This window comes from Scyliorhinus torazame, chromosome 19, assembly GCF_047496885.1.
Source record: "Scyliorhinus torazame isolate Kashiwa2021f chromosome 19, sScyTor2.1, whole genome shotgun sequence".
Taxonomy (NCBI): domain Eukaryota; kingdom Metazoa; phylum Chordata; class Chondrichthyes; order Carcharhiniformes; family Scyliorhinidae; genus Scyliorhinus; species Scyliorhinus torazame.
The window spans coordinates 25130402-25155792 of record NC_092725.1 but is presented as its reverse complement, the minus strand read 5'-3'; the positions used below and the strand labels follow the sequence as shown (position 1 = coordinate 25155792).

Below are 25391 nucleotides of genomic sequence, written 5' to 3'. Positions count from 1 at the left end.
AGGGTCAGTACTGAGGGAGCGCCGCACTGTCAGAGGGTCAGTACTGAGGGAGCGCCGCACTTTCAGAGGGTCAGTACTGAGGGAGTGCTGCACTGTTGGAGGGTGAATACTGAGGGAGCGCAGCACTGTCAGAGGGTCAGTACTGAGGGAGTGCCGCACTGTCAGAGGGTCAGTACTGAGGGAGTGCTGCACTGTCAGAGGGTCAGTACTGAGGGAGCGCCGCACTGTCAGAGGGTCAGTACTGAGGGAGCGCTGCACTGTTGGAGGGTCAGCACTGAGGGAGCGCCGCACTGTCGGAGGGTCAGGGCTGAGGGAGCGCCGCACTGTCAGAGGGTCAATACTGAGGGAGGGCCGCACTGTCGGAGGGTCAATACTGAGGGCGCGCCACACTGTCGGAGGGTCAGGGCTGAGGGAGTGTCGCACTGTCAGAGGGTCAGTACTGAGGGAGTGTTGCACTGTCAGAGGGTCAGTACTGAGGGAGGGCCACACTGTCAGAGGGTCAGTACTGAGGGTGCGCTGCACTGTCCGAGGGTCTGTACCGAGGGAGCGCCGCACTGTCGGAGGGTCAGTGCTGAGGGAGTGCCGCACTGTCGGAGGGTCAGTACTGAGAGAGCGCCGCACTGTCAGAGGGTCAGTGCTGAGGGAACGCCGCATTGTCAGAGGGTCAGTACTGAGAGTTATGGGCCAGGGCATAGAAACTCCAAAGTATATTATGACGTCTACCTGACCTACAACCTCTTTGTTGAATTTGGCTGGGATGAGCACGAGCCTTTCCTTCAGGTGTGATTCATCAGTCTCCCCACTTGAATCAAAACAAGCTTTATTCTATGAACTTAGTTAACAAATATATATATCAACAAACAGAAACATATTTCATCAATTACAAACATACCCCAGAGTAGAAGGGTCAATTACTAGGGGGCATAGGTTTAAGGTGAGAGGGGCAAAGTTTAGAGGAGATGTACGAGGCAAGTTTTTTACGCAGAGGGTAATGGGTGCCTGGAACTCGCTGCCGGAGGAGGTGGTGGAAGCAGGGACGATAGTGACATTTAAGGGGCATCTTGACAAATACATGAATAGGATGGGAATAGAGGGATACGGACGCAGGAAGTGTAGAAGATTGTAGTTTAGTCGGGCAGCATGGTCGGCACGGGCTTGGAGGGCCGAAGGGCCTGTTCCTGTGCTGTACATTTCTTTGTTCTTTGTTATAAAGACCCGACACAGCTGCAGTAATCTATGTATAACACTTAATGAATTCCCCCTTAACTGTTCCAATTCATAAACAAATCCAATAAACCAAAAACCTCTATTCCAGGGGGTGGCCCAGCACTCTGCATTCTCACTTGCATAAGACTGGCTTTTCCTGAGATTCTGATCCCGTCTCACCAGCAGGTTTAAACCCTTCTGGAAAGCAAACTATATCTTTTAAATTACCAAAGCAGGTGGCTATAACCAATGGTTCTTTTACTGCAACAACTCTTAAAACGAAAATATAGAGAGGCAGGAAAAAACACTTCTTTCTACTTCGGAGACCACAGCAGTCAAACTGAAAATGAAACTTAAAAAAAACCAACTCAGACACAGCTCAGCTCCACCCACGCAATGACATCACTGAACCAATGTAATAAGACAAAAACCTTTCTTAAAGGGGTACTCCCATGTCTTGAGGGAGTGTCGCACTGTCGGCGGGTCAGTAGGTCGGAGGATCAGTACTGAGGGCATGCCGCACTGTCAGAGAGTCAGTACTGAGGGAGTGCCGCACTGTCGGAGGGTCAGTACTGAGGGAGTGCCGCAATGTCAGAGAGTCAGTACTGAGGGAGTGCCGCACTGTCGGAGGGTCAGTGCTGAGGGAGCGCCGCACTGTCAGAGGGTCAGTGCTGAGGGAGCGCCACACTGTCAGAGGGTCAGTACTGAGGGAGTGCCGCATTGTCGGAGGGTCAGTGCTGAGGGAGCGCCGCACTGTCCGAGGGTCAGTACTGAGGGAGCGCTGCACTGTTGGAGGGTCAGTGCTGAGCAAGAGCCGCACTGTCTGAGGGTCAGTACTGAGGGAGCGCCGCACTGTAGGAGGTTCAGTACTGAGGGAGCACCGCACTGTTGGAGGGTCAGTACTGAGGGAGCGCCGCACTGTCAGAGGGTCAGTACTGAGGGAGCGCCGCACTTTCAGAGGGTCAGTACTGAGGGAGTGCTGCACTGTTGGAGGGTGAATACTGAGGGAGCGCAGCACTGTCAGAGGGTCAGTACTGAGGGAGTGCCGCACTGTCAGAGGGTCAGTACTGAGGGAGTGCTGCACTGTCAGAGGGTCAGTACTGAGGGAGCGCCGCACTGTCAGAGGGTCAGTACTGAGGGAGCGCTGCACTGTTGGAGGGTCAGCACTGAGGGAGCGCCGCACTGTCGGAGGGTCAGGGCTGAGGGAGCGCCGCACTGTCAGAGGGTCAATACTGAGGGAGGGCCGCACTGTCGGAGGGTCAATACTGAGGGCGCGCCACACTGTCGGAGGGTCAGGGCTGAGGGAGTGTCGCACTGTCAGAGGGTCAGTACTGAGGGAGTGCCGCACTGTCAGAGGGTCAGTACTGAGGGAGGGCCACACTGTCAGAGGGTCAGTACTGAGGGTGCGCTGCACTGTCCGAGGGTCTGTACCGAGGGAGCGCCGCACTGTCGGAGGGTCAGTGCTGAGGGAGTGCCGCACTGTCGGAGGGTCAGTACTGAGAGAGCGCCGCACTGTCAGAGGGTCAGTGCTGAGGGAGTGCCGCACTGTCGGAGGGTCAGTACTGAGGGAGCGCCGCACTGTCAGAGGGTCAGTACTGAGGGACCATTGTACTGCTGAGGGTCATGTTCACCCCTGTTTACTCATGTACTGAATAATGCTCTCGCTTTCAGGCACGCATCATGTGATTGAGGCTTGTGTAGCCAATGGCGTCCGGCGCTGTGTCTACACGAGTAGTATGGAGGTTGTCGGTCCGAACAGTCGACGGGAGCACTTTGTAAGGTAATAGAGTGGGAGTTAACCTAGGTAGACGTCTAAGCTTTGAGATGCTCAGTACTGACCCTCTGACAGTGCAGCGCTCCCACAGTACTGACCCTCCGACAGTGCGGTGCTCCCTCAGTACTGACCCTCTGACAGTGCGGCGCTCCCTCAGTACTGACCCTCTGACAGTGCGGCACTCCCTCAGTACTGACCCTCCGACAGTGCGGTGCTCCCTCAGTACTGACCCTCTGACAGTGCGGCGCTCCCTCAGTACTGACCCTCCGACAGTCCGGCGCTCCCTCAGTACCGACCCTCCGACAGTGCGGCACTCCCTCAGCACTGACCCTCCGACAGTGCAGCGCTCCCTCAGTACTGACCCTCCGACAGTGCAGCGCTCCCTCAGTACTGACCCTCTGACAGTGCGGTGCTCCCTCAGTACTGACCCTCTGACAGTGTGGCACTCCCTCAGTACTGACCCTCCGACAGTGCAGCGCTCCCTCAGTACTGACCCTCTGACAGTGCGGCGCACCCTCAGTACTGACCCTCTGACAGTGCGGCACTCCCTCAGTACTGACTTTCTGACAGTGCGGCACTCCCTCAGTACTGACCCTCTGACAGTGCGGCAATCCCTCAGCAGTGACCCTCCGACAGTGCGGCACTCCCTCAGTACTGACCCTCTGACAGTGCGGCACTCCCTCAGTACTGACCCTCTGACAGTGCGGCACTCCCTCAGTACTGACCCTCTGATAGTGCAGCGCTCCCTCAGTACTGACCCTCTGACAGCGCGGCACTCCCTCAGTACTGACCCTCTGACAGTGCGGCACTCCCTCAGTACTGGCCCTCCGACAGTGCGGCGCTCTCTCAGTACTGACCCTCTGACAGTGCGGCACTCCCTCAGTACTGGCCCTCCGACAGTGCGGCGCTCTCTCAGTACTGACCCTCTGACAGTGCAGCGCGCCCTCAGTACTGACCCTCTGACAGTGCGGCGCTCCCTCAGTACTGACCCTCTGACAGTGCGGCACTCCCTCAGTACTGGCCCTCCGACAGTGCGGCGCTCCCTCAGTACTGACCCTCTGACAGTGCGGCACTCCCTCAGTACTGACCCTCTGACAGTGCGGCACTCCCTCAGTACTGACCCTCTGATAGTGCAGCACTCCCTCAGTACTGACCCTCTGACAGTGCGGCACTCCCTCAGTACTGACCCTCTGACAGTGCGGCACTCCCTCAGTACTGACCCTCTGACAGTGCGGCGCTCTCTCAGTACTGACCCTCTGACAGTGCGGCGCTCCCTCAGTACTGACCCTCCGACAGTGCGGTGCTCTCTCAGTACTGACCCTCTGACAGTGCAGCGCTCCCTCAGTACTGACCCTCTGACAGTGCGGCACTCCCTCAGCACTGACCCTTATGCAGTCCAGACCAATAAAAATATTTTAATAATATTAATCTTTATTAGTGTCACAAGTAGGCTTACATTAACACTGCAATGAAGTTACTGTGAAAAGCCCCTCGTCGCCACATTCCGGCGCCTGTTCGGGTACACGGAGGGAGAATTCAGAATGTCCAAATTACCGAACAGAACGTCTTTCGGGACTTGTGGGAGGAAACAGGAGCTCCCGGAGGAAACCCACACAGACACGGGGAGAATGTGCAGACTCTGCACAGACAGTGACCCAAGCAGGGAATCAAACCTGGGACCCTGGTGCTGTTAAACAACAGTGCTAACCACTGTGTTTTGTATATTCGCTTGAGTTTTCCTTACTCCTCAATGACCCCCTACTGGAACCTCATGCACTATCCGCAAAATCTGCTTTCTATAACCCAATGATAATACCAGTTGATTAACTTCTGCCCATCCCATCTGTAAAGATTTCCATTTTCTCATTAATACATTATTTTTAATGTAATACCACTCTGTATGCACTCAGATTCTATTTCAGTATATGCTTTCTGATACAACTGCTTTATCTCTGAATCTTTCAGGTGTAATTCAACCAACTTTCTTGAACTAAAGATATCCACTTCATCCACCACCCTATCCTTGTTGTTTCCTAACCATTTGATCTAACCTGGTTTCCAACAATTAACCTCAGCCTCCCTATCGTTACTCCTCAAGTTCTCTTCCTCCTGTCTCAACTTGTGGCTTTGTGATCTTGTCACTGCACATTCAGGAAACACCCAGGATATACTTCTGGCAACACCTCCGTTTTCTGAATTTCCACTGGCTTTTCAACCACGGTAGGCTGCACTTCCACCTGTGATCCAGCTATATCATTACCCAGGATAAATTGTAGCTCTGAAAAATGCAATTTTTCTATTACTCGAACCACCACTTCACCACTTTTCACCGGACGCTCTAACCTTACCTTCAGTAATGGCACACTACTGATCTCCCCACTAATTCCACATATTACCACCTTTTCTGGCAATACTTCTTCCAAACTATTTATCTCCTCATCTCTCACCATTAAAGACTGACTTGCTCCTGGATCCCTTAAGATATTAATCTCCATACCGACACATGAGTAAACCTTACTCTCACAATAAAATCCTTAAACAGTTCTGGTACCTGCTTATTCACCAACCTCTGAACAGTTTGTACGCTCTGTGGAATGTCTTCACATCGGAAAATGGTTTATTTCTCCCACTTTAATAAACCCCACTGGCGTATCCTGTTTTACTGATTCTGTGTTCCCAGTACTTTTCTTAAGCCTCCTACACTGCGACTTTACATGTCCAACTTTATTACAATGGAAACATTTAAGTTTTATTATCTCTCTTCCAATATCATAGGTTTCCTTTTTAACCTGAGAAAAACCCTCCTCAAGATCACCAACTAAATCTCCTTTAGGTGGCACAGTACCACAGTGGTTAGCACAGTTGGTTCACAGCTCCAGGGTCCCAGGTTCGATTCCCGGCTTGGGTCACTGTCTGTGCGGAGTCTGCACGTTCTCCCCGTGTCTGCGTGGGTTTCCTCCCACAGTCCAAAACACATGCAGGTTAGGTGGATTGACCACGATAAATTGCCCTTAGTGTCCAAAAAAGGTTAGATGGGGTTACTGGGTTACGGGGATAGGATGAGGTGTGGGGTGCTCATTCCAAGGGTCGGTGCAGACTCAATGGGCCGCATGGCCTCCTTCTGCATTGTAAATTCTATATCTATGTCTTTGCCTTGACCACCTATGGATTTCTCATTTCCCCAGTTTCTATCCTTCGCAGATTGAAACTGATGTTGAAAATCAGACTTTGCTTTGTGGCCAAATTCAAAATCATCTGCCTTTTCTGCTGCTGGTCTAGCAGTTTCAATTCTTTGCTGTTCCACATGAGTTCTCGTTACTGCGTGAAGTGAACCTTTAAACCCTTCCAAAATACTCGTTTCCCTAACAGCGTCATACGTTTTGTCTGTTTTAAATGCTCTTACCCACCTATTAAAATTATTTTGCTTAATCCTTTCGAATTCTATACATGTCTGACCAGGTTCTTTCCTTCGATTTCTAAACATCTGTCTGTGAATGTCTGGCATTAGTTTGTATGCGCTTAATATGGTTGTTCTCGCCTCATCATCATCCATAGATACCTCCTCTGATAGTGATGCAAACATTTCATTTGCGCTATCTACTAACTTTGTTTGAACTAATATTACCCACACGGTCTTTGGCCAATTCAATTGTTTAGCCACTTTCTCAAATTAGATTTTTTTAAAAGGCTTCAACATCTTTCTCATCAAATCCTGGCAGTGCTTGGATATATTTAAACATATCCTGGCTAAGCTTTTCCCTCGGAAGGGTTTCTCATCCCTCTAGACTTTCCTCAGCTTCTACCTTTAAATCCAACATTTCCCGTTGATGTTCTCTTTGCCGTTCCAGTTTCCGAAGTTCAAATTCTCTCTCCTTTTCCTTTGCTTCTGCCAATTGCCAATCTCTCTTTTCCCTTATCCCTTTCTTCCTTTGCTAATCTCTTCATTTCTAACTCGAGGGTCATCATTTCCATTCCCTTTTGAAAAGTCCTCTCTCTCTCTTTCCTTTTCTTCTATTTCCAATTCCTTCAGCTCTATTTCTTTCTCTTTATCTTTTGCTTGCGTTTCTAATTGTTTAATTTGTCGTTGAATTTTAGCAAATTCTCATGATTCAGGCTGTGTCTCCAGGAAATTTAAACGCTGAGCTCTTGCTTGTAGTATATCTACCTTCTCCACTCCTTCATATTCATTCAACTGCAGCTGCTCCTCCAAACCGAAGTGTTGACTTCAGTCTCCCTTTCCAAACCTGCCCGAGTAATCTCTTCCACAACCAGGAAAAGCTTTACAACTGACAGAGCCATTTACAGACACTCCCTGTTTAACCTTCAAAACCTGAAATAAAGCAACCACTCCACACACACTCACTGTCTTTGAGTTGAATAATCTCAAACCAAACAAGGAATTCTACTTTAAAATCCCGGACGAGCCCCCAATTTTATTGCGATCCCAGACCAGACTTTAACAGCGGCTAGGATACTGGGCAGAATCCCCAAGATATTATTTTATTTTGTCAGACTATCAGGAAAGGATTCCTGAGTGAGAAATCAGGAGTGATTTCAGGAAGCAATAGGGATATGGTAGATTAAAATAAACTTTATTTCTAACACAGTATTAAAATATATTTAACGTGCAGTTCTGGTCGCCACATTATCAGAAGAATGTGGATGCTTTAGCGAGAGTGCAGAGGAGGTTCACCAGGATGTTGCCTGGTATGGAGGGTGCTAGCTATGAAGAAAGGTTGAGTAGATTGGGATTGTTTTTGTTGGAAAGACAGAGGTTGAGGGGACCTGATTGAGGTCTACAAAATTATGAGAGGTATGGACAGGGTGGATAGCAACAAGCTTTTTCCAAGAGTGGGGGTGTCAATTACAAGGGGTCGCGATTTCAAGGTTAGAGGGGGAAAGTTTAAGGGAGATGTGCGTGGAAAGTTTTTTACGCAGAGGGTGGTGGAACGCTTTGCCAGCGGAGGTGGTTGAGGCGGGCACGATAGCATCATTTAAGATGCATCTAGACAGATATATGAACAGGCGACTTCCGGGTGCGGAGATGACCAGCTAAGTCGCACGTTTCAGCAGCTCCCGGTGGAACAGACTTTTGGGCTCTTAATAAGAGCCCCAATGGCAATTTTAACGGCTAAAAGTACTGTGCGGTAAACCAGAAGGGAATCCCCCCTGGATACGGATGGAAAAAGGAGAGGAAAGTGGCCGGATTGCGGTGGATCCTTTAGAGCAGCGGCAAGGAAGGCAAGCAAAAACCAAGATGGCGTCGGAAGGTGGCAGTTTAATATGGGGCCCTGAACAACACGAGTTTTTGAAACGCTGCGTGGAAGAGCTTAAAAAGGAAATGAAGAAGGAGCTGTTGGCCCCGATATTACAGGCGATTGAAGGGCTAAAAGATGAGCAAAAGACCCAGGAGCGGGAGCTTCGGGTCGTGAAGGCAAAGGCTGCCGAGAACGAGGACGATATACAGGGCCTGGTGGTGAAGATGGAGATGCACGAGGCACACCATAAACGATGTGTGGAAAGGCTGGAGGTGCTGGAGAATAATGCGAGGAGGAAGAATTTAAGGATTCTTGGTCTTCCTGAAGGTGCAGAAGGGGCGGACGTCGGGGCATATGTGAGCACGATGCTGCACTCATTAATGGGAGCGGAGGCCCCGACGGGTCCGTTGGAGGTGGAGGGAGCATACCGAGTGATGGCGCGAGGACCGAGAGCAGGAGAAATTCCCAGAGCCATAGTGGTGAGATTCCTCCGTTTTAAGGACAGAGAGATGGTCCTCAGATGGGCAAAGAAAACTCGGAGCAGTAGGTGGGAGAACGCGGTGATCCGCGTTTATCAAGACTGGAGTGCGGAGGTGGCGAGAAGGAGGGCAAGCTTTAATCGGGCCAAGGCGGTGCTTCATAAAAAGAAGATCAAATTTGGAATGCTGCAGCCGGCAAGACTATGGGTCACATATCAAGGGAAGCACCACTACTTTGAAACGGCGGACGAGGCGTGGACTTTTATTGTGGAAGAGAAATTGGAATAAGCGGGTTATTAAAAAAGAACGTTTGAGACAAAGTGGTGGGGCGAATATGGGGGGCGAAGAGGGGGGAAAAAGGGGGGAGAGATGATTTTTATGTTGTTAATCCTGCGACCCGGTAACTTTTCTCTCTTCCACAGGTTGTGGGGGAGGGAGGAAGGGAGGTGGAGGAGCTGGGGGCGTTGGCCATTGGGGGCGAGGCCAAAAGGGAAGCGCGGGCTTTGTTCCCGCGCTATGGTAATCATGGCGGGAATAGGGAAGCAGGAAGGAGGGGGCGTCGCACGGTGCGAGCCGAGGTCACGGGGGGAAGCCGAGATCGGCCAGAGTTTGCTGACTTCTGGGAGCAACATGGGGGGTGTAACTACGCTAGTAGGGGATCTAGTGGGGGGGGGGGAGGGGGGATTTACTGGGTAAAAATCCCCCATCCCAGCATGCTGCTGGGGAGAAGGGGGAGCTGGTATGGGATGGGGTGGGCGGGGAGGGAGGGCACCGCCTGGGGGGGACACAGCTGCGTGGGAACCGGGTGAGGAGCTGGATAAAAGGGGATGGCTAATCGACAAGGGGGGGGGGGGGTAAAGAGCCCCCCAACCCGGCTGATCACGTGGAATGTGAGAGGGCTGAACGGGCCGATAAAGAGGGCACGGGTACTCGCACACCTTAAGAAACTTAAGGCAGACGTGGTTATGTTACAGGAGACGCATTTGAAACTGATAGACCAGGTTAGACTACGCAAAGGATGGGTGGGGCAGGTGTTTCATTCGGGGCTAGATGCGAAAAACAGGGGGGTGGCTATACTAGTGGGGAAGTGGGTAATGTTTGAGGCAAAGACCATAGTGGCGGATAGTGGGGGCAGATACGTGATGGTGAGTGGCAAATTACAGGGAGAGGCGGTGGTCTTAGTGAACGTATATGCCCCGAACTGGGATGATGCCAACTTTATGAGGCGCATGTTAGGACGTATCCCGGACCTAGAGGTGGGGAAGTTGGTAATGGGTGGAGATTTTAACACTGTGCTGGAACCAGGGCTGGACAGATCGAGGTCCAGGACTGGAAGGAGGCCGGCAGCAGCCAAGGTGCTTAAAGACTTTATGGAGCAGATGGGAGTAGTAGACCCCTGGAGATTTAGTAGACCTAGGAGTAAGGAGTTTTCGTTTTTCTCCTATGTCCACAAAGTTTATTCGCGAATAGACTTTTTTGTTTTGGGAAGGGCGTTGATCCCGAAGGTGAGGGGGACGGAGTATATGGCGATAGCTATTTCGGATCACGCTCCACACTGGGTGAACTTGGAGATAGGGGAGGAAAAAGAACGGCGTCCACCCTGGAGAATGGACATGGGACTAATGGTGGATGAGGGGGTGTGTCTCAGGGTGAGAGGGTGTATTGAAAAGTACTTGGAACTCAATGATAATGGAGAGGTCCAGGTGGGAGTGGTCTGGGAGGCGCTGAAGGCAGTGGTTAGAGGGGAGCTGATATCAATCAGGGCACATAAAGGAAAGCAGGAGAGTAGGGAACGGGAGCGGTTGCTGCAAGAACTTCTGAGGGTGGACAGGCAATATGCGGAGGCACCGGAGGAGGGACTGTACAGGGAAAGGCAAAGGCTACACGTAGAATTTGATTTGCTGACAACGGGTACTGCAGAGGCACAGTGGAGGAAGGCACAGGGTGTACAGTACGAATATGGGGAGAAGGCGAGCAGGTTGCTGGCCCACCAATTGAGGAAAAGGGGAGCAGCGAGGGAAATAGGGGGAGTGAGGGATGAGGAGGGAGAGATGGAGCGGGGAGCGGAGAGAGTGAATGGAGTGTTCAAGGCATTCGATGAAAGATTATATGAAGCTCAGCCCCCGGATGGGAAGGAGAGAATGATGTGTTTTCTGGACCAGCTGGAATTTCCTAAGGTGGAGGAGCAGGAGAGGGTGGGACTGGGAGCACAGATCAAAATGGAGGAAGTAGTGAAAGGAATTAGGAGCATGCAGGCGGGGAAGGCCCCGGGACCGGATGGATTCCCAGTTGAATTTTACAGGAAATATGTGGACTTGCTCGCCCCGCTACTGATGAGAACCCTTAATGAGGTTAGGGAAAGGGGACAGCTGCCCCCGACTATGTCGGAGGCAACGATATCGCTTCTCCGAAAGAAGGAAAAAGGCCCGCTGCAATGCGGGTCCTATAGGCCTATTTCCCTCCTGAATGTAGACGCTAAGATTCTGGCCAAGGTAATGGCAATGAGGATAGAGGATTGTGTCCCGGGGGTGGTCCATGAGGACCAAACTGGGTTTGTGAAGGGGAGACAGCTGAATACGAATATACGGAGGCTGCTAGGGGTAATGATGATGCCCCCACCAGAGGGGGAAGCGGAGATAGTGGAGATGGATGCCGAGAAAGCATTTAATAGAGTGGAGTGGGATTATTTGTGGGAGGTGTTGAGGAGATTTGGCTTTGGAGATGAGTATATTAGATGGGTACAGCTGCTGTATAGGGCCCCGATGGCGAGCGTGGTCACGAATGGACGGGGGTCTGCGTATTTTCGGCTCCATAGAGGGACAAGGCAGGGATGTCCTCTGTCCCCATTATTGTTTGCACTGGCGATTGAGCCCCTGGCAATAGCATTGAGGGGTTCCAGGAAGTGGAGGGGAGTACTCAGGGGAGGAGAAGAACACCGGGTATCTCTGTCTGCGGACGATTTGTTGTTGTATGTGGTGGACCCGGCGGAGGGGATGCCGGAGATAATGCGGATACTTGGGGAGTTTGGAGAATTTTCAGGATATAAACTGAACATGGGGAAAAGTTAGTTGTTTGTGGTGCATCCAGGGGAGCAGAGCAGAGAAATAGAGGACTTACCGCTGAGGAAGGTAACAAGGGACTTTCGCTACTTGGGGATCCAGATAGCCAAGAATTGGGGTACATTGCATAGGTTAAATTTAACGCGGTTGGTGGAACAGATGGAGGAGGACTTCAAGAGATGGGACATGGTATCCCTGTCGCTGGCAGGGAGGGTGCAGGCGGTTAAAATGGTGGTCCTCCCGAGATTCCTCTTTGTGTTTCAGTGCCTCCCGGTGGTGATCACGAAGGCTTTTTTCAAAAGGATTGAGAAGAGTATCATGAGTTTTGTGTGGGCCGGGAAGACCCCGAGAGTGAGGAAGGGATTTTTGCAGCGTAGTCGGGATAGGGGGGGGGCTGGCACTACCGAGCCGAAGTGAGTACTACTGGGCCGCCAATATCTCAATGGTATGTAAGTGGATGGGAGAAGAGGAGGGAGCGGCGTGGAAGAGATTGGAGAGGGCGTCCTGCAGGGGGACTAGCCTACAAGTTATGGTGATGGCCCCATTGCCGTTCTCACCAAAGAAATACACCACAAGCCCGGTGGTGGTGGCTACTCTGAAAATTTGGAGGCAGTGGAGACGGCATAGGGGAAAGACGGGAGCCTCGGTGCTGTCCCCGATAAGAAATAACCATAGGTTTGCTCCGGGGAGAATGAATGGGGGATTTGGAACATGGCAAAGAGCAGGAGTAACACAATTGAGAGCTCTGTTTGTAGATGGGACGTTTGCGAGTCTGGGAGCGCTGACTGAAAAATATGGGTTGCCCCAAGGGAATGCATTCCGGTATATGCAACTGAGGGCTTTTGCGAGGCAACAGGTGAGGGAATTCCCGCAGCTCCCGACGCAGGAGGTGCAGGACAGAGTGATCTCAAAGACATGGGTGGGGGACGGTAAGGTATCAGACATATATACGGAAATGAGGGACGAGGGGGAGATTATGGTAGATGAGCTGAAAGGGAAATGGGAAGAAGAGCTGGGGGAGGAGATTGAGGAGGGGCTGTGGGCTGATGCCCTAAGTAGGGAAAACTCATCGTCCTCGTGTGCCAGGCTAAGCCTGATACAATTTAAGGTGTTACACAGGGCGCATATGACTGGAGCACGGCTCAGTAAATATTTTGGAGTAGAGGATAGGTGTGCGAGATGCTCGAGAAGCCCAGCGAATCACACCCACATGTTCTGGTCATGTCCGGCACTACAGGGGTTTTGGGTGGGGGTGACAAAGGTGCTTTCGAAGGTGGTGGGGGTCCAGGTCGAACCAAGCTGGGGGTTGGCTATATTTGGGGTTGCACAAGAGCCGGGAGTACAGGAGGCGAGAGAGGCCGATGTTTTGGCCTTTGCGTCCCTAGTAGCCCGGCGCAGGATACTGTTGATGTGGAAGGAAGCCAAGCCCCCGGGTGTGGAGACCTGGATAAATGACATGGCAGGGTTTATAAAGCTGGAACGGATTAAGTTCGTCCTAAGGGGATCGGCTCAAGGGTACACCAGGCGGTGGCAACCGTTCGTCGAATACCTCACAGAAAGATAGAGGGAATAGAAAAGAGGAAGACAGCAGCAGCAACCCAGGGCCGGGGGGGGGGGGGGGGGGGGGGGGGAACCAGAAGGATTCTCAGGGATGTTAGTGTATAAGTATAATATGTATAGCTTGTTGTTATAGGTAATTGTATACTGGACTGCTGAATTGTATTTTTGGAGGGTATTTATTTGGGACAAGGCAGTTGCCATTTAGTTTTGTTTTTTAATTTTGATGTTGTTTATATATTATTTATTTCTTGTTTAAAAAACTGGCCATTGTTATTTATATTGTTATATTACTGTGTAAAAGATACACAATGTACTGTTATGGTTGGCCAAAAATTTTGAATAAAATATATTATTAAAAAAAAGATATATGAACAGGCGGCGAACAGAGGGAAGTAGATCCTTGGAAAATAGGCGACATGTTTAGATAAATGATCTGGATCGGCGCAGGCTGTGGGGGCCGAAGGGCCTGTTCCTGTGCTGTCATTTTCTTTGTTCTTTCTTTGTTCTATCACACCAGAAAATAATTACCCCTTAATCAATACTACTCAACACAGTGAATATAATACCCTTAATTGCTATCTTTATTCCTACTTAAAAAACAAGAAATAAACCCATTCATCTCTCAATGCACATTAACTGCCAATGACACATGGGAATACTTGCTTCGCTGAGATGTTCTGTGAGAAAGAAAGATCTTTTGACACTGGTTTTAAGACAAGATCTGACTCCTGCCAGACCCATGCAGAAACTCTGGCTGTATGTCTACAGAAGATGCTTTTCAGCTTGTTTTAGCCCCCTCTTGTCCTCAGACAGGTCTGCACAGCTTGAAAGATTGTTCATCTCTTTTTAACTGAACTGCAGTAAGAAAAGAACTGCTCAATTTCTGGTCATAGCTTCATTCAGCTCACAACTGAACTGTTTCCTGCAAAATGCCTGATGCCTTAACTCCACCCAGCAATTCCATCATCTTACCATGAAATCTAATCAACGCCACAGGGAATTCCCTTTAACCATAGAAACCTTCATTAGCCCACGTCTTTTACGGTGGTTTAATTGCACCAAAATATACTTACCTTTCAAACTAAGATTTCTTCTCAAACATGCCTGCGGCAATCACACACACTAACCCAGGATTCTAACCCTGACTTCACCAAATCCCAACAATACAATATATCTGAACTTCCGCTCTTAATCACACCGGTGTTTAGAGATCTTTGGGCTCTCGGGGAATTGAGGGATAATGGGGGCGGGCGGTAGAGTGAGTTGAAACAAAAGGAAAGCCTTGAATGCATTGATTAACAGAGCAGGATCGAGGGACTGAATGGCCTCCCCCGACCCTATTTCTTGCAATTTACTCTTTGTCTGGTTCAGAGGGAATGAAGAAAGCAGCTACAACACCCTCCACGAGGTTCCCTACACCCGGACCAAGGCAGCGGCTGAGAAGGTCATCCTGGAAGCTAACGGGATTCAGGTGAGTCACTTCAACGCAGCAGCGGGAGAGCCCTCACGAGTCTCCCCTTCTCTTTCAAAGGGGTCCCTGACGTAGAGACTCCCTCTTTAACAGGGTCCCTGACGGAGAGACTCCCTCTTTATCAGGGTCCCTGACGGAGAGACTCCCTCTTTAACAGGGTCCCTGACGGAGAGATTCCCTCTTTAACAGGGGTCCCTGACAGAGAGACTCCCTCTTTAACAGGGGTCCCTGACGGAGAGACTCCCTCTTTAACAGGAGTTCCTGATGGAGAGACTCCCTCTTTAACAGGGGTCCCTGACGGAGAGACTCCCTCTTTAACAGGGGTCCCTGACGGAGAGACTCCCTCTTTAACAGGGGTCCCTGACGGAGAGACTCCCTCTTTAACAGGGGACCCTGACGGAGAGACTCCCTCTTTAACAGGGGTCCCTGACGGAGAGTCTCCCTCTTTAACAGGGTCCCTGACGGAGAGACTCCCTCTTTAACAGGGGTCCCTGACGTAGAGACTCCCTCTTTAACAGGGTCCCTGACGGAGAGACTCCCTCTTTAACAGGGTCCCTGACGGAGAGACTCCCTCTTTAACAGGGTCCCTGACGGAGAGACTCCCTCTTTAACAGGGGTCCCTGACAGAGAGACTCCCTCTTTAACAGGGTCCCTGCCGGAGATACTCCCTCTTTACTCCCTGTGCCACGTGCCAGTGAGGCTAGAAATAGGAAGATAGAGCAGCTAAACACGTGGCTAAACAGCTGGTGTAGGAGGGAGGGTTTCCGTTATCTGGACCACTGGGATCTCTTCCGGGGCAGGTGTGACCTGTATAAGAAGGACGGGTTGCATCTAAACTGGAGAGGCATAAATATCCTGGCCGCGAGGTTTGCTAGTGTCACACGGGAGGGTTTAAACTAATATGGCAGGGGGGTGGGCACGGGAGCAATAGGTCAGAAGGTGAGAGCATTGAGGGTGAACTAGGGAATAGGGACAGTGGGGCTCTGAGGCAGAGCAGACAGGGTAAAGTTGCTGAACACAGCGGGTCTGGTGGCCTGAAGTGCATATGTTTTAATGCAAGAAGTATTATGGGTAAGGCAGATGAACTTAGAGCTTGGATTAGTACTTGGAACTATGATGTTGTTGCCATTACAGAGACCTGGTTGAGGGAAGGGCAGGATTGGCAGCTAAACATTCTAGGATTTAGATGTTTCAGGCGGGATAGAGGGGGATGTAAAAGGGGTGGCAGAGTTGCGCTACTGGTTAGGGAGAATATCACAGCTGTACTGCGGGAGGACACCTCAGAGGGCAGTGAGGCTATATGGGTAGAGATCAGGAATAAGAAGGGTGCAGTCACAATGTTGGGGGTTTACTACAGGCCTCCCAACAGCCAGCGGGAGATAGAGGAGCAGATAGGTAGACAGATTTTGGAAAAGAGTAAAAACAACAGGGTTGTGGTGATGGGAGACTTCAACTTCCCCAATATTGACTGGGACTCACTTAGTGCCAGGGGCTTAGACGGGGCGGAGTTTGTAAGGAGCATCCAGGAGGGCTTCTTAAAACAATATGTGGACAGTCCAACTAGGGAAGGGGCGGTACTGGACCTGGTATTGGGGAATGAGCCCGGCCAGGTGGTAGATGTTTCAGTAGGGGAGCATTTCGGGAACAGTGACCACAATTCAGTAAGTTTTAAAGTGCTGGTGGACAAGGATAAGAGTGGTCCTAGGATGAGTGTGCTAAATTGGGGGAAGGCTAATTATAACAATATTAGGCGGGAACTGAAGAACCTAGATTGGGGGTGGATGTTTGAGGGCAAATCAACATCTGACATGTGGGAGGCTTTCAAGTGTCAGTTGAAAGGAATTCAGGACCGGCATGTTCCTGTCAGGAAGAAGGATAAATACGGCAATTTTCGGGAACCTTGGATAACGAGAGATATTGTAGGCCTCGTCAAAAAGAAAAAGGAGGCATTTGTCAGGGCTAAAAGGCTGGGAACAGACAAAGCCTGTGTGGAATATAAGGAAAGTAGGAAGGAACTTAAGCAAGGAGTCAGGAGGGCTAGAAGGGGTCACGAAAAGTCATTGGCAAATAGGGTTAAGGAAAATCCCAAGGCTTTTTACACGTACATAAAAAGCAAGAGGGTAGCCAGGGAAAGGGTTGGCCCACTGAAGGATAGGCAAGGGAATCTATGTGTGGAGCCAGAGGAAATGGGCGAGGTACTAAATGAATACTTTGCATCAGTATTCACCAAAGAGAAGAAATTGGTAGATGTTGAGTCTGGAGAAGGGTGTGTAGATAGCCTGGGTCACATTGAGATCCAAAAAGACGAGGTGTTGGGTGCCTTAAAAAATATTAAGGTAGATAAGTCCCCAGGGCCTGATGGGATCTACCCCAGAATACTGAAGGAGGCTGGAGAGGAAATTGCTGAGGCCTTGACAGAAATCTTTGGATCCTCACTGTCTTCAGGTAATGTCCCGGAGGACTGGAGAATAGCCAATGTTGTTCCTCTGTTTAAGAAGGGTAGCAAGGATAATCCAGGGAACTACAGGCCGGTGAGCCTTACTTCAGTGGTAGGGAAATTACTGGAGGGAATTCTTCGAGACAGGATCTACTCCCATTTGGAAGCAAATGGACATATTAGTGAGAGGCAGCATGGTTTTGTGAAGGGGAGGTCGTGTCTCACTAACTTGATAGAGTTTTTCGAGGAGGTCACTAAGATGATTGATGCAGGTAGGGTAGTGGATGTTGTCTATATGGACTTCAGTAAGGCCTTTGACAAGGTCCCTCATGGTAGACTAGTACAAAAGGTGAAGTCACATGGGATCAGGGGTGAGCTGGCAAGGTGGATACAGAACTGGCTAGGTCATAGAAGGCAGAGAGTAGCAATGGAAGGATGCTTTTCTAATTGGAGGGCTGTGACCAGTGGTGTTCCACAGGGATCAGTGCTGGGACCTTTGCTGTTTGTAGTATATATAAATGATTTGGAGAAAAATGTAACTGGTCTGATTAGCAACTTTGCAGACGCCACAAAGGTTGGTGGAATTGCGGATAGCGATGAGGACTGTCAGAGGATACAGCAGGATTTAGATTGTTTGGAGACTTGGGCGGGGAGATGGCAGATGGAGTTTAATCCGGACAAATGTGAGGTAATGCATTTTGGAAGGTTTAATGCAGGTAGGGAATATACAGTGAATGGTAGAACCCTCAAGAGTATCAAAAGTCAGAGAGATCTAGGAGTACAGGTCCACAGGTCACTGAAAGGGGCAACACAGGTGGAGAAGGTAGTCAAGAAGGCATACGGCATGCTTGTATTCATTGGCCGGGGCATTGAGTATAAGAATTGGCAAGTCATGTTGCAGCTGTATAGAAGCTTAGTTAGGCCACACTTGGAGTATAGTGTTCAATTCTGGTCGCAACACTACCAGAAGGATAGGGGTCTCTGGTGGAGGCTTTAGAGAGGGTGCAGAAGAGATTTACCAGAATGTTGCCTGGTATGGAGGGCATTAGCTAAGAGGAGCGGTTGAATAAACTCGGTTTGTTCTCACTGGAACGAAGGAGATTGAGGGGCGACCTGATAGAGGTCTACAAAATTATGAGGGGCATAGACAGAGTGGATAGTCAGAGGCTTTTCCCCAGGGTAGAGGGGTCAATTACTAGGGGGCATAGGTTTAAGGTGAGAGGGGCAAGGTGTAGAGTAGATGTACGAGGCACGTTTTTTACGCAGAGGGTAGTGGGTGCCTGAACTCGTTACCGGAGGAGGTGGTGGAAGCAGGGACGATAGTGACATTTAAGGGGCATCTTGACAAATACATGAAAAGGATGGGAATAGAGGGATACGGACCCAGGAAGTGTAGAAGATTGTAGTTTAGTCGGGCAGCATGGTCGGCACGGGCTTGCAGGGCCGAAGGGCCTGTTCCCGGGCTGTATTTTTCTTTGTTCTTTGTTCTTTGTTTAACAGGGGTCCCTGACGGAGAGACTCCCTCTTTAACAGGGGTCCCTGACGGAGAGACTCCCTCTTTAACAGGTGTCCCTGACGGAGAGACTCCCTCTTTAACAGGGGTCCCTGACGGAGAGACTCCCGCTTTAACATGGGTCCCTGACGGAGAGACTCCCTCTTTAACAGGGGTCCCTGACGGAGAGACTCCCTCTTTAACAGGGGTCCCTGACGGAGAGACTCCCTCTTTAACAGGGGTCCCTGACGGAGAGACTCCCCCTTTAACAGGGGTCCCTGACGGAGAGACTCCCTCTTTAACAGGGGTCCCTGACAGAGAGGCTCCCTCTTTAACAGGGGTGTCTGATGGAGAGACTCCCTCTTTAACAGGGGTCCCTGACGGAGAGACTCCCTCTTTAACAGTGTCCCTGACGGAGAGACTCCCTCTTTAACAGGGGTCCCTGACGGACAGACTCTCTCTTTAACAGGGGTCCCTGATGGAGAGACTCCCTATTTAACAGGGGTCGCTGACGGAGAGCCTCCCTCTTTAACAGGGGTCCCTGCCGGAGAGACTCTCTCTTTAACAGGGGTCCCTGACGGAGAGACTCCCTCTTTAACAGGGGACCCGGACGGAGAGACTCCCTCTTTAACAGGGGTCCCTGACGAAGAGACTCCCTCTTTAACAGGGGACCCAGACGGAGAGACTCCCTCTTTAACAGGGGTCCCTGACGGAGAGACTCCCTCTTTAACAGGGGTTCCTGATGGAGAGACTCCCTCTTTAACAGGGGTCCCTGATGGAGAAACTTCCTCTTTAACAGGGGTCCCTGACAGAGAGAATCCCTCTTTAACAGGGGTCCCTGACAGAAAGGCTCCCTCTTTAACAGGGGTCTCTGATGGAGAGACTCCCTCTTTAACAGGGGTCCCTGACGGAGAGACTCCCTCTTTAACAGGGTCCCTGAAGGAGAGACTCCCTCTTTAACAGGGCCCCTGACGGAGAGACTCCCTCTTTAACAGGGGTCCCTGACAGAGAGACTCCCTCTTTAACAGGGGTCCCTGACGGAGAGACTCCCTCTTTAACAGGTGTCCCTGACGGAGAGACCCCCTCTTTAACAGGGGTCCCTGATGGAGAGACTCCCTCTTTAACAGGGGTCCCTGACAGAGAGGCTCCCTCTTTAACAGGGTCCCTGACGGAGAGACACCCTCTTTAACAGGGGTCCCTGACGGAGAGACTCCCTCTTTAACAGGGATCCCTGAAGGGGAGACTCCCTCTTTAACAGGGATCCCTGATGGGGAGACTCCCTCTTTAACAGGGGTCCCTGATGGGGAGACTCCCTCTTTAACAGGGGTCCCTGACGGAGAGACTCCCTCTTTAACAGGGGTCCCTGATGGAGAGGCTCCCTCTTTAACAGGGGTCCCTGACGGAGAGACTCCCTCTTTAACAGGGCCCCTGACGGAGAGACTCCCTCTTTAACAGGGCCCCTGACGGAGAGATTCCCTCTTTAACAGGGGTCCCTGACGGAGAGACTCCCTCTTTAACAGGGGTCCCTGACGGAGGGACTCCCTCTTTAACAGGGGTCCCTGACAGAGAGACTCCCTCTTTAACAGGGGTCCCTGACGGAGAGGCTCCCTCTTTAACAGGGGTCCCTGACGGAGGGACTCCCTCTTTAACAGGGTCCCTGACGGAGAGACTCCCTCTTTAACAGGGGTCCCTGACGGAGAGACTCCCCCTTTAACAGGGGTCCCTGACGGAGAGACTCCCTCTTTAACAGGGGTCCCTGACGGAGAGACTCCCTCTTTTTCAAGGGTCCCTGCGGAGATAATCCCTCTTTAACAGAGGTCCCTGACAGAGAGACTCCCTCTTTAACAGGGGTCCCTGACGTAGAGACTCCCTCTTTAACAGGGTCCCTGACGGAGAGACTCCCTCTTTATCAGGGTCCCTGACGGAGAGACTCCCTCTTTAACAGGGTCCCTGACGGAGAGACTCCCTCTTTAACAGGGGTCCCTGACAGAGAGACTCCCTCTTTAACAGGGGTCCCTGACGGAGAGACTCCCTCTTTAACAGGAGTTCCTGATGGAGAGACTCCCTCTTTAACAGGGGGCCCTGACGGAGAGACTCCCTCTTTAACAGGGGTCCCTGACGGAGAGTCTCCCTCTTTAACAGGGTCCCTGACGGAGAGACTCCCTCTTTAACAGGGGTCCCTGACGGAGAGACTCCCTCTTTAACAGGGGTCCCTGACGTAGAGACTCCCTCTTTAACAGGGTCCCTGACGGAGAGACTCCCTCTTTAACAGGGTCCCTGACGGAGAGACTCCCTCTTTAACAGGGTCCCTGACGGAGAGACTCCCTCTTTAACAGGGGTCCCTGACAGAGAGACTCCCTCTTTAACAGGGTCCCTGCCGGAGATACTCCCTCTTTACTCCCTGTGCCACGTGCCAGTGAGGCTAGAAATAGGAAGATAGAGCAGCTAAACACGTGGCTAAACAGCTGGTGTAGGAGGGAGGGTTTCCGTTATCTGGACCACTGGGATCTCTTCCGGGGCAGGTGTGACCTGTATAAGAAGGACGGGTTGCATCTAAACTGGAGAGGCATAAATATCCTGGCCGCGAGGTTTGCTAGTGTCACACGGGAGGGTTTAAACTAATATGGCAGGGGGGTGGGCACGGGAGCAATAGGTCAGAAGGTGAGAGCATTGAGGGTGAACTAGGGAATAGGGACAGTGGGGCTCTGAGGCAGAGCAGACAGGGTAAAGTTGCTGAACACAGCGGGTCTGGTGGCCTGAAGTGCATATGTTTTAATGCAAGAAGTATTATGGGTAAGGCAGATGAACTTAGAGCTTGGATTAGTACTTGGAACTATGATGTTGTTGCCATTACAGAGACCTGGTTGAGGGAAGGGCAGGATTGGCAGCTAAACATTCCAGGATTTAGATGTTTCAGGCGGGATAGAGGGGGATGTAAAAGGGGTGGCAGAGTTGCACTACTGGTGAGGGAGAATATCACAGCTGTACTGCGGGAGGACACCTCAGAGGGCAGTGAGGCTATATGGGTAGAGATCAGGAATAAGAAGGGTGCAGTCACAATGTTGGGGGTTTACTACAGGCCTCCCAACAGCCAGCGGGAGATAGAGGAGCAGATAGGTAGACAGATTTTGGAAAAGAGTAAAAACAACAGGGTTGTGGTGATGGGAGACTTCAACTTCCCCAATATTGACTGGGACTCACTTAGTGCCAGGGGCTTAGACGGGGCGGAGTTTGTAAGGAGCATCCAGGAGGGCTTCTTAAAACAATATGTGGACAGTCCAACTAGGGAAGGGGCGGTACTGGACCTGGTATTGGGGAATGAGCCCGGCCAGGTGGTAGATGTTTCAGTAGGGGAGCATTTCGGGAACAGTGACCACAATTCAGTAAGTTTTAAAGTGCTGGTGGACAAGGATAAGAGTGGTCCTAGGATGAGTGTGCTAAATTGGGGGAAGGCTAATTATAACAATATTAGGCGGGAACTGAAGAACCTAGATTGGGGGTGGATGTTTGAGGGCAAATCAACATCTGACATGTGGGAGGCTTTCAAGTGTCAGTTGAAAGGAATTCAGGACTGGCATGTTCCTGTCAGGAAGAAGGATAAATACGGCAATTTTCGGGAACCTTGGATAACGAGAGATATTGTAGGCCTCGTCAAAAAGAAAAAGGAGGCATTTGTCAGGGCTAAAAGGCTGGGAACAGACAAAGCCTGTGTGGAATATAAGGAAAGTAGGAAGGAACTTAAGCAAGGAGTCAGGAGGGCTAGAAGGGGTCACGAAAAGTCATTGGCAAATAGGGTTAAGGAAAATCCCAAGGCTTTTTACACGTACATAAAAAGCAAGAGGGTAGCCAGGGAAAGGGTTGGCCCACTGAAGGATAGGCAAGGGAATCTATGTGTGGAGCCAGAGGAAATGGGCGAGGTACTAAATGAATACTTTGCATCAGTATTCACCAAAGAGAAGAAATTGGTAGATGTTGAGTCTGGAGAAGGGTGTGTAGATAGCCTGGGTCACATTGAGATCCAAAAAGACGAGGTGTTGGGTGTCTTAAAAAATATTAAGGTAGATAAGTCCCCAGGGCCTGATGGGATCTACCCCAGAATACTGAAGGAGGCTGGAGAGGAAATTGCTGAGGCCTTGACAGAAATCTTTGGATCCTCACTGTCTTCAGGTAATGTCCCGGAGGACTGGAGAATAGCCAATGTTGTTCCTCTGTTTAAGAAGGGTAGCAAGGATAATCCAGGGAACTACAGGCCGGTGAGCCTTACTTCAGTGGTAGGGAAATTACTGGAGGGAATTCTTCGAGACAGGATCTACTCCCATTTGGAAGCAAATGGACATATTAGTGAGAGGCAGCATGGTTTTGTGAAGGGGAGGTCGTGTCTCACTAACTTGATAGAGTTTTTCGAGGAGGTCACTAAGATGATTGATGCAGGTAGGGTAGTGGATGTTGTCTATATGGACTTCAGTAAGGCCTTTGACAAGGTCCCTCATGGTAGACTAGTACAAAAGGTGAAGTCACATGGGATCAGGGGTGAGCTGGCAAGGTGGATACAGAACTGGCTAGGTCATAGAAGGCAGAGAGTAGCAATGGAAGGATGCTTTTCTAATTGGAGGGCTGTGACCAGTGGTGTTCCACAGGGATCAGTGCTGGGACCTTTGCTGTTTGTAGTATATATAAATGATTTGGAGGAAAATGTAACTGGTCTGATTAGCAACTTTGCAGACGCCACAAAGGTTGGTGGAATTGCGGATAGCGATGAGGACTGTCAGAGGATACAGCAGGATTTAGATTGTTTGGAGACTTGGGCGGGGAGATGGCAGATGGAGTTTAATCCGGACAAATGTGAGGTAATGCATTTTGGAAGGTTTAATGCAGGTAGGGAATATACAGTGAATGGTAGAACCCTCAAGAGTATCAAAAGTCAGAGAGATCTAGGAGTACAGGTCCACAGGTCACTGAAAGGGGCAACACAGGTGGAGAAGGTAGTCAAGAAGGCATACGGCATGCTTGTCTTCATTGGCCGGGGCATTGAGTATAAGAATTGGCAAGTCATGTTGCAGCTGTATAGAAGCTTAGTTAGGCCACACTTGGAGTATAGTGTTCAATTCTGGTCGCAACACTACCAGAAGGATAGGGGTCTCTGGTGGAGGCTTTAGAGAGGGGGCAGAAGAGATTTACCAGAATGTTGCCTGGTATGGAGGGCATTAGCTATGAGGAGCGGTTGAATAAACTCGGTTTGTTCTCACTGGAACGAAGGAGATTGAGGGGCGACCTGATAGAGGTCTACAAAATTATGAGGGGCATAGACAGAGTGGATAGTCAGAGGCTTTTCCCCAGGGTAGAGGGGTCAATTACTAGGGGGCATAGGTTTAAGGTGAGAGGGGCAAGGTGTAGAGTAGATGTACGAGGCACGTTTTTTACGCAGAGGGTAGTGGGTGCCTGAACTCGTTACCGGAGGAGGTGGTGGAAGCAGGGACGATAGTGACATTTAAGGGGCATCTTGACAAATACATGAAAAGGATGGGAATAGAGGGATACGGACCCAGGAAGTGTAGAAGATTGTAGTTTAGTCGGGCAGCATGGTCGGCACGGGCTTGCAGGGCCGAAGGGCCTGTTCCCGGGCTGTATTTTTCTTTGTTCTTTGTTCTTTGTTTAACAGGGGTCCCTGACGGAGAGACTCCCTCTTTAACAGGGGTCCCTGACGGAGAGACTCCCTCTTTAACAGGTGTCCCTGACGGAGAGGCTCCCTCTTTAACAGGGGTCCCTGACGGAGAGACTCCCACTTTAACATGGGTCCCTGACGGAGAGACTCCCTCTTTAACAGGGGTCCCTGACGGAGAGACTCCCTCTTTAACAGGGGTCCCTGACGGAGAGACTCCCTCTTTAACAGTGTCCCTGACGGAGAGACTCCCTCTTTAACAGGGGTCCCTGACGGACAGACTCTCTCTTTAACAGGGGTCCCTGATGGAGAGACTCCCTCTTTAACAGGGGTCGCTGACGGAGAGACTCCCTCTTTAACAGGGGTCCCTGACGGAGAGACTCCCTCTTTAACAGGGTCCCTGACGGAGAGACTCCCTCTTTAACAGGGGACCCGGACGGAGAGACTCCCTCTTTAACAGGGGTCCCTGACGTAGAGACTCCCTCTTTAACAGGGTCCCTGACGGAGAGACTCCCTCTTTAACAGGGTCCCTGACGGAGAGACTCCCTCTTTAACAGGGTCCCTGACGGAGAGACTCCCTCTTTAACAGGGGTCCCTGACAGAGAGACTCCCTCTTTAACAGGGGTCCCTGACGGAGAGACTTCCTCTTTAACAGGGGTCCCTGACGGAGAGACTCCCACTTTAACATGGGTCCCTGACGGAGAGACTCCCTCTTTAACAGGGGTCCCTGACGGAGAGACTCCCTCTTTAACAGGGGTCCCTGACGGAGAGACTCCCTCATTAACAGGGGTCCCTGACGGAGAGACTCCCCCTTTAACAGGGGTCCCTGACGGAGAGACTCCCTCTTTAACAGGGGTCCCTGACAGAGAGGCTCCCTCTTTAACAGGGGTGTCTGATGGAGAGACTCCCTCTTTAACAGGGGTCCCTGACGTAGAGACTCCCTCTTTAACAGGGTCCCTGACGGAGAGACTCCCTCTTTAACAGGGTCCCTGACGG

General features: G+C 50.8%; 1 protein-coding gene across 3 annotated transcripts in view; it reads left to right on the top strand.

The window, feature by feature from the left end:
- Nucleotides 1-25391, top strand: part of LOC140396060 (3 beta-hydroxysteroid dehydrogenase type 7-like) — a 78555-nt gene that overhangs the window by 25366 nt on the left and 27798 nt on the right. For all 3 annotated transcript variants that reach the window (XM_072484155.1, XM_072484154.1, XM_072484153.1), the window contains exons 4-5: nucleotides 2878-2986; nucleotides 14708-14807. In XM_072484155.1, coding sequence (XP_072340256.1) covers nucleotides 2878-2986; nucleotides 14708-14807 — 209 coding nt within the window. The remainder of the gene's footprint in view (nucleotides 1-2877; nucleotides 2987-14707; nucleotides 14808-25391) is intronic.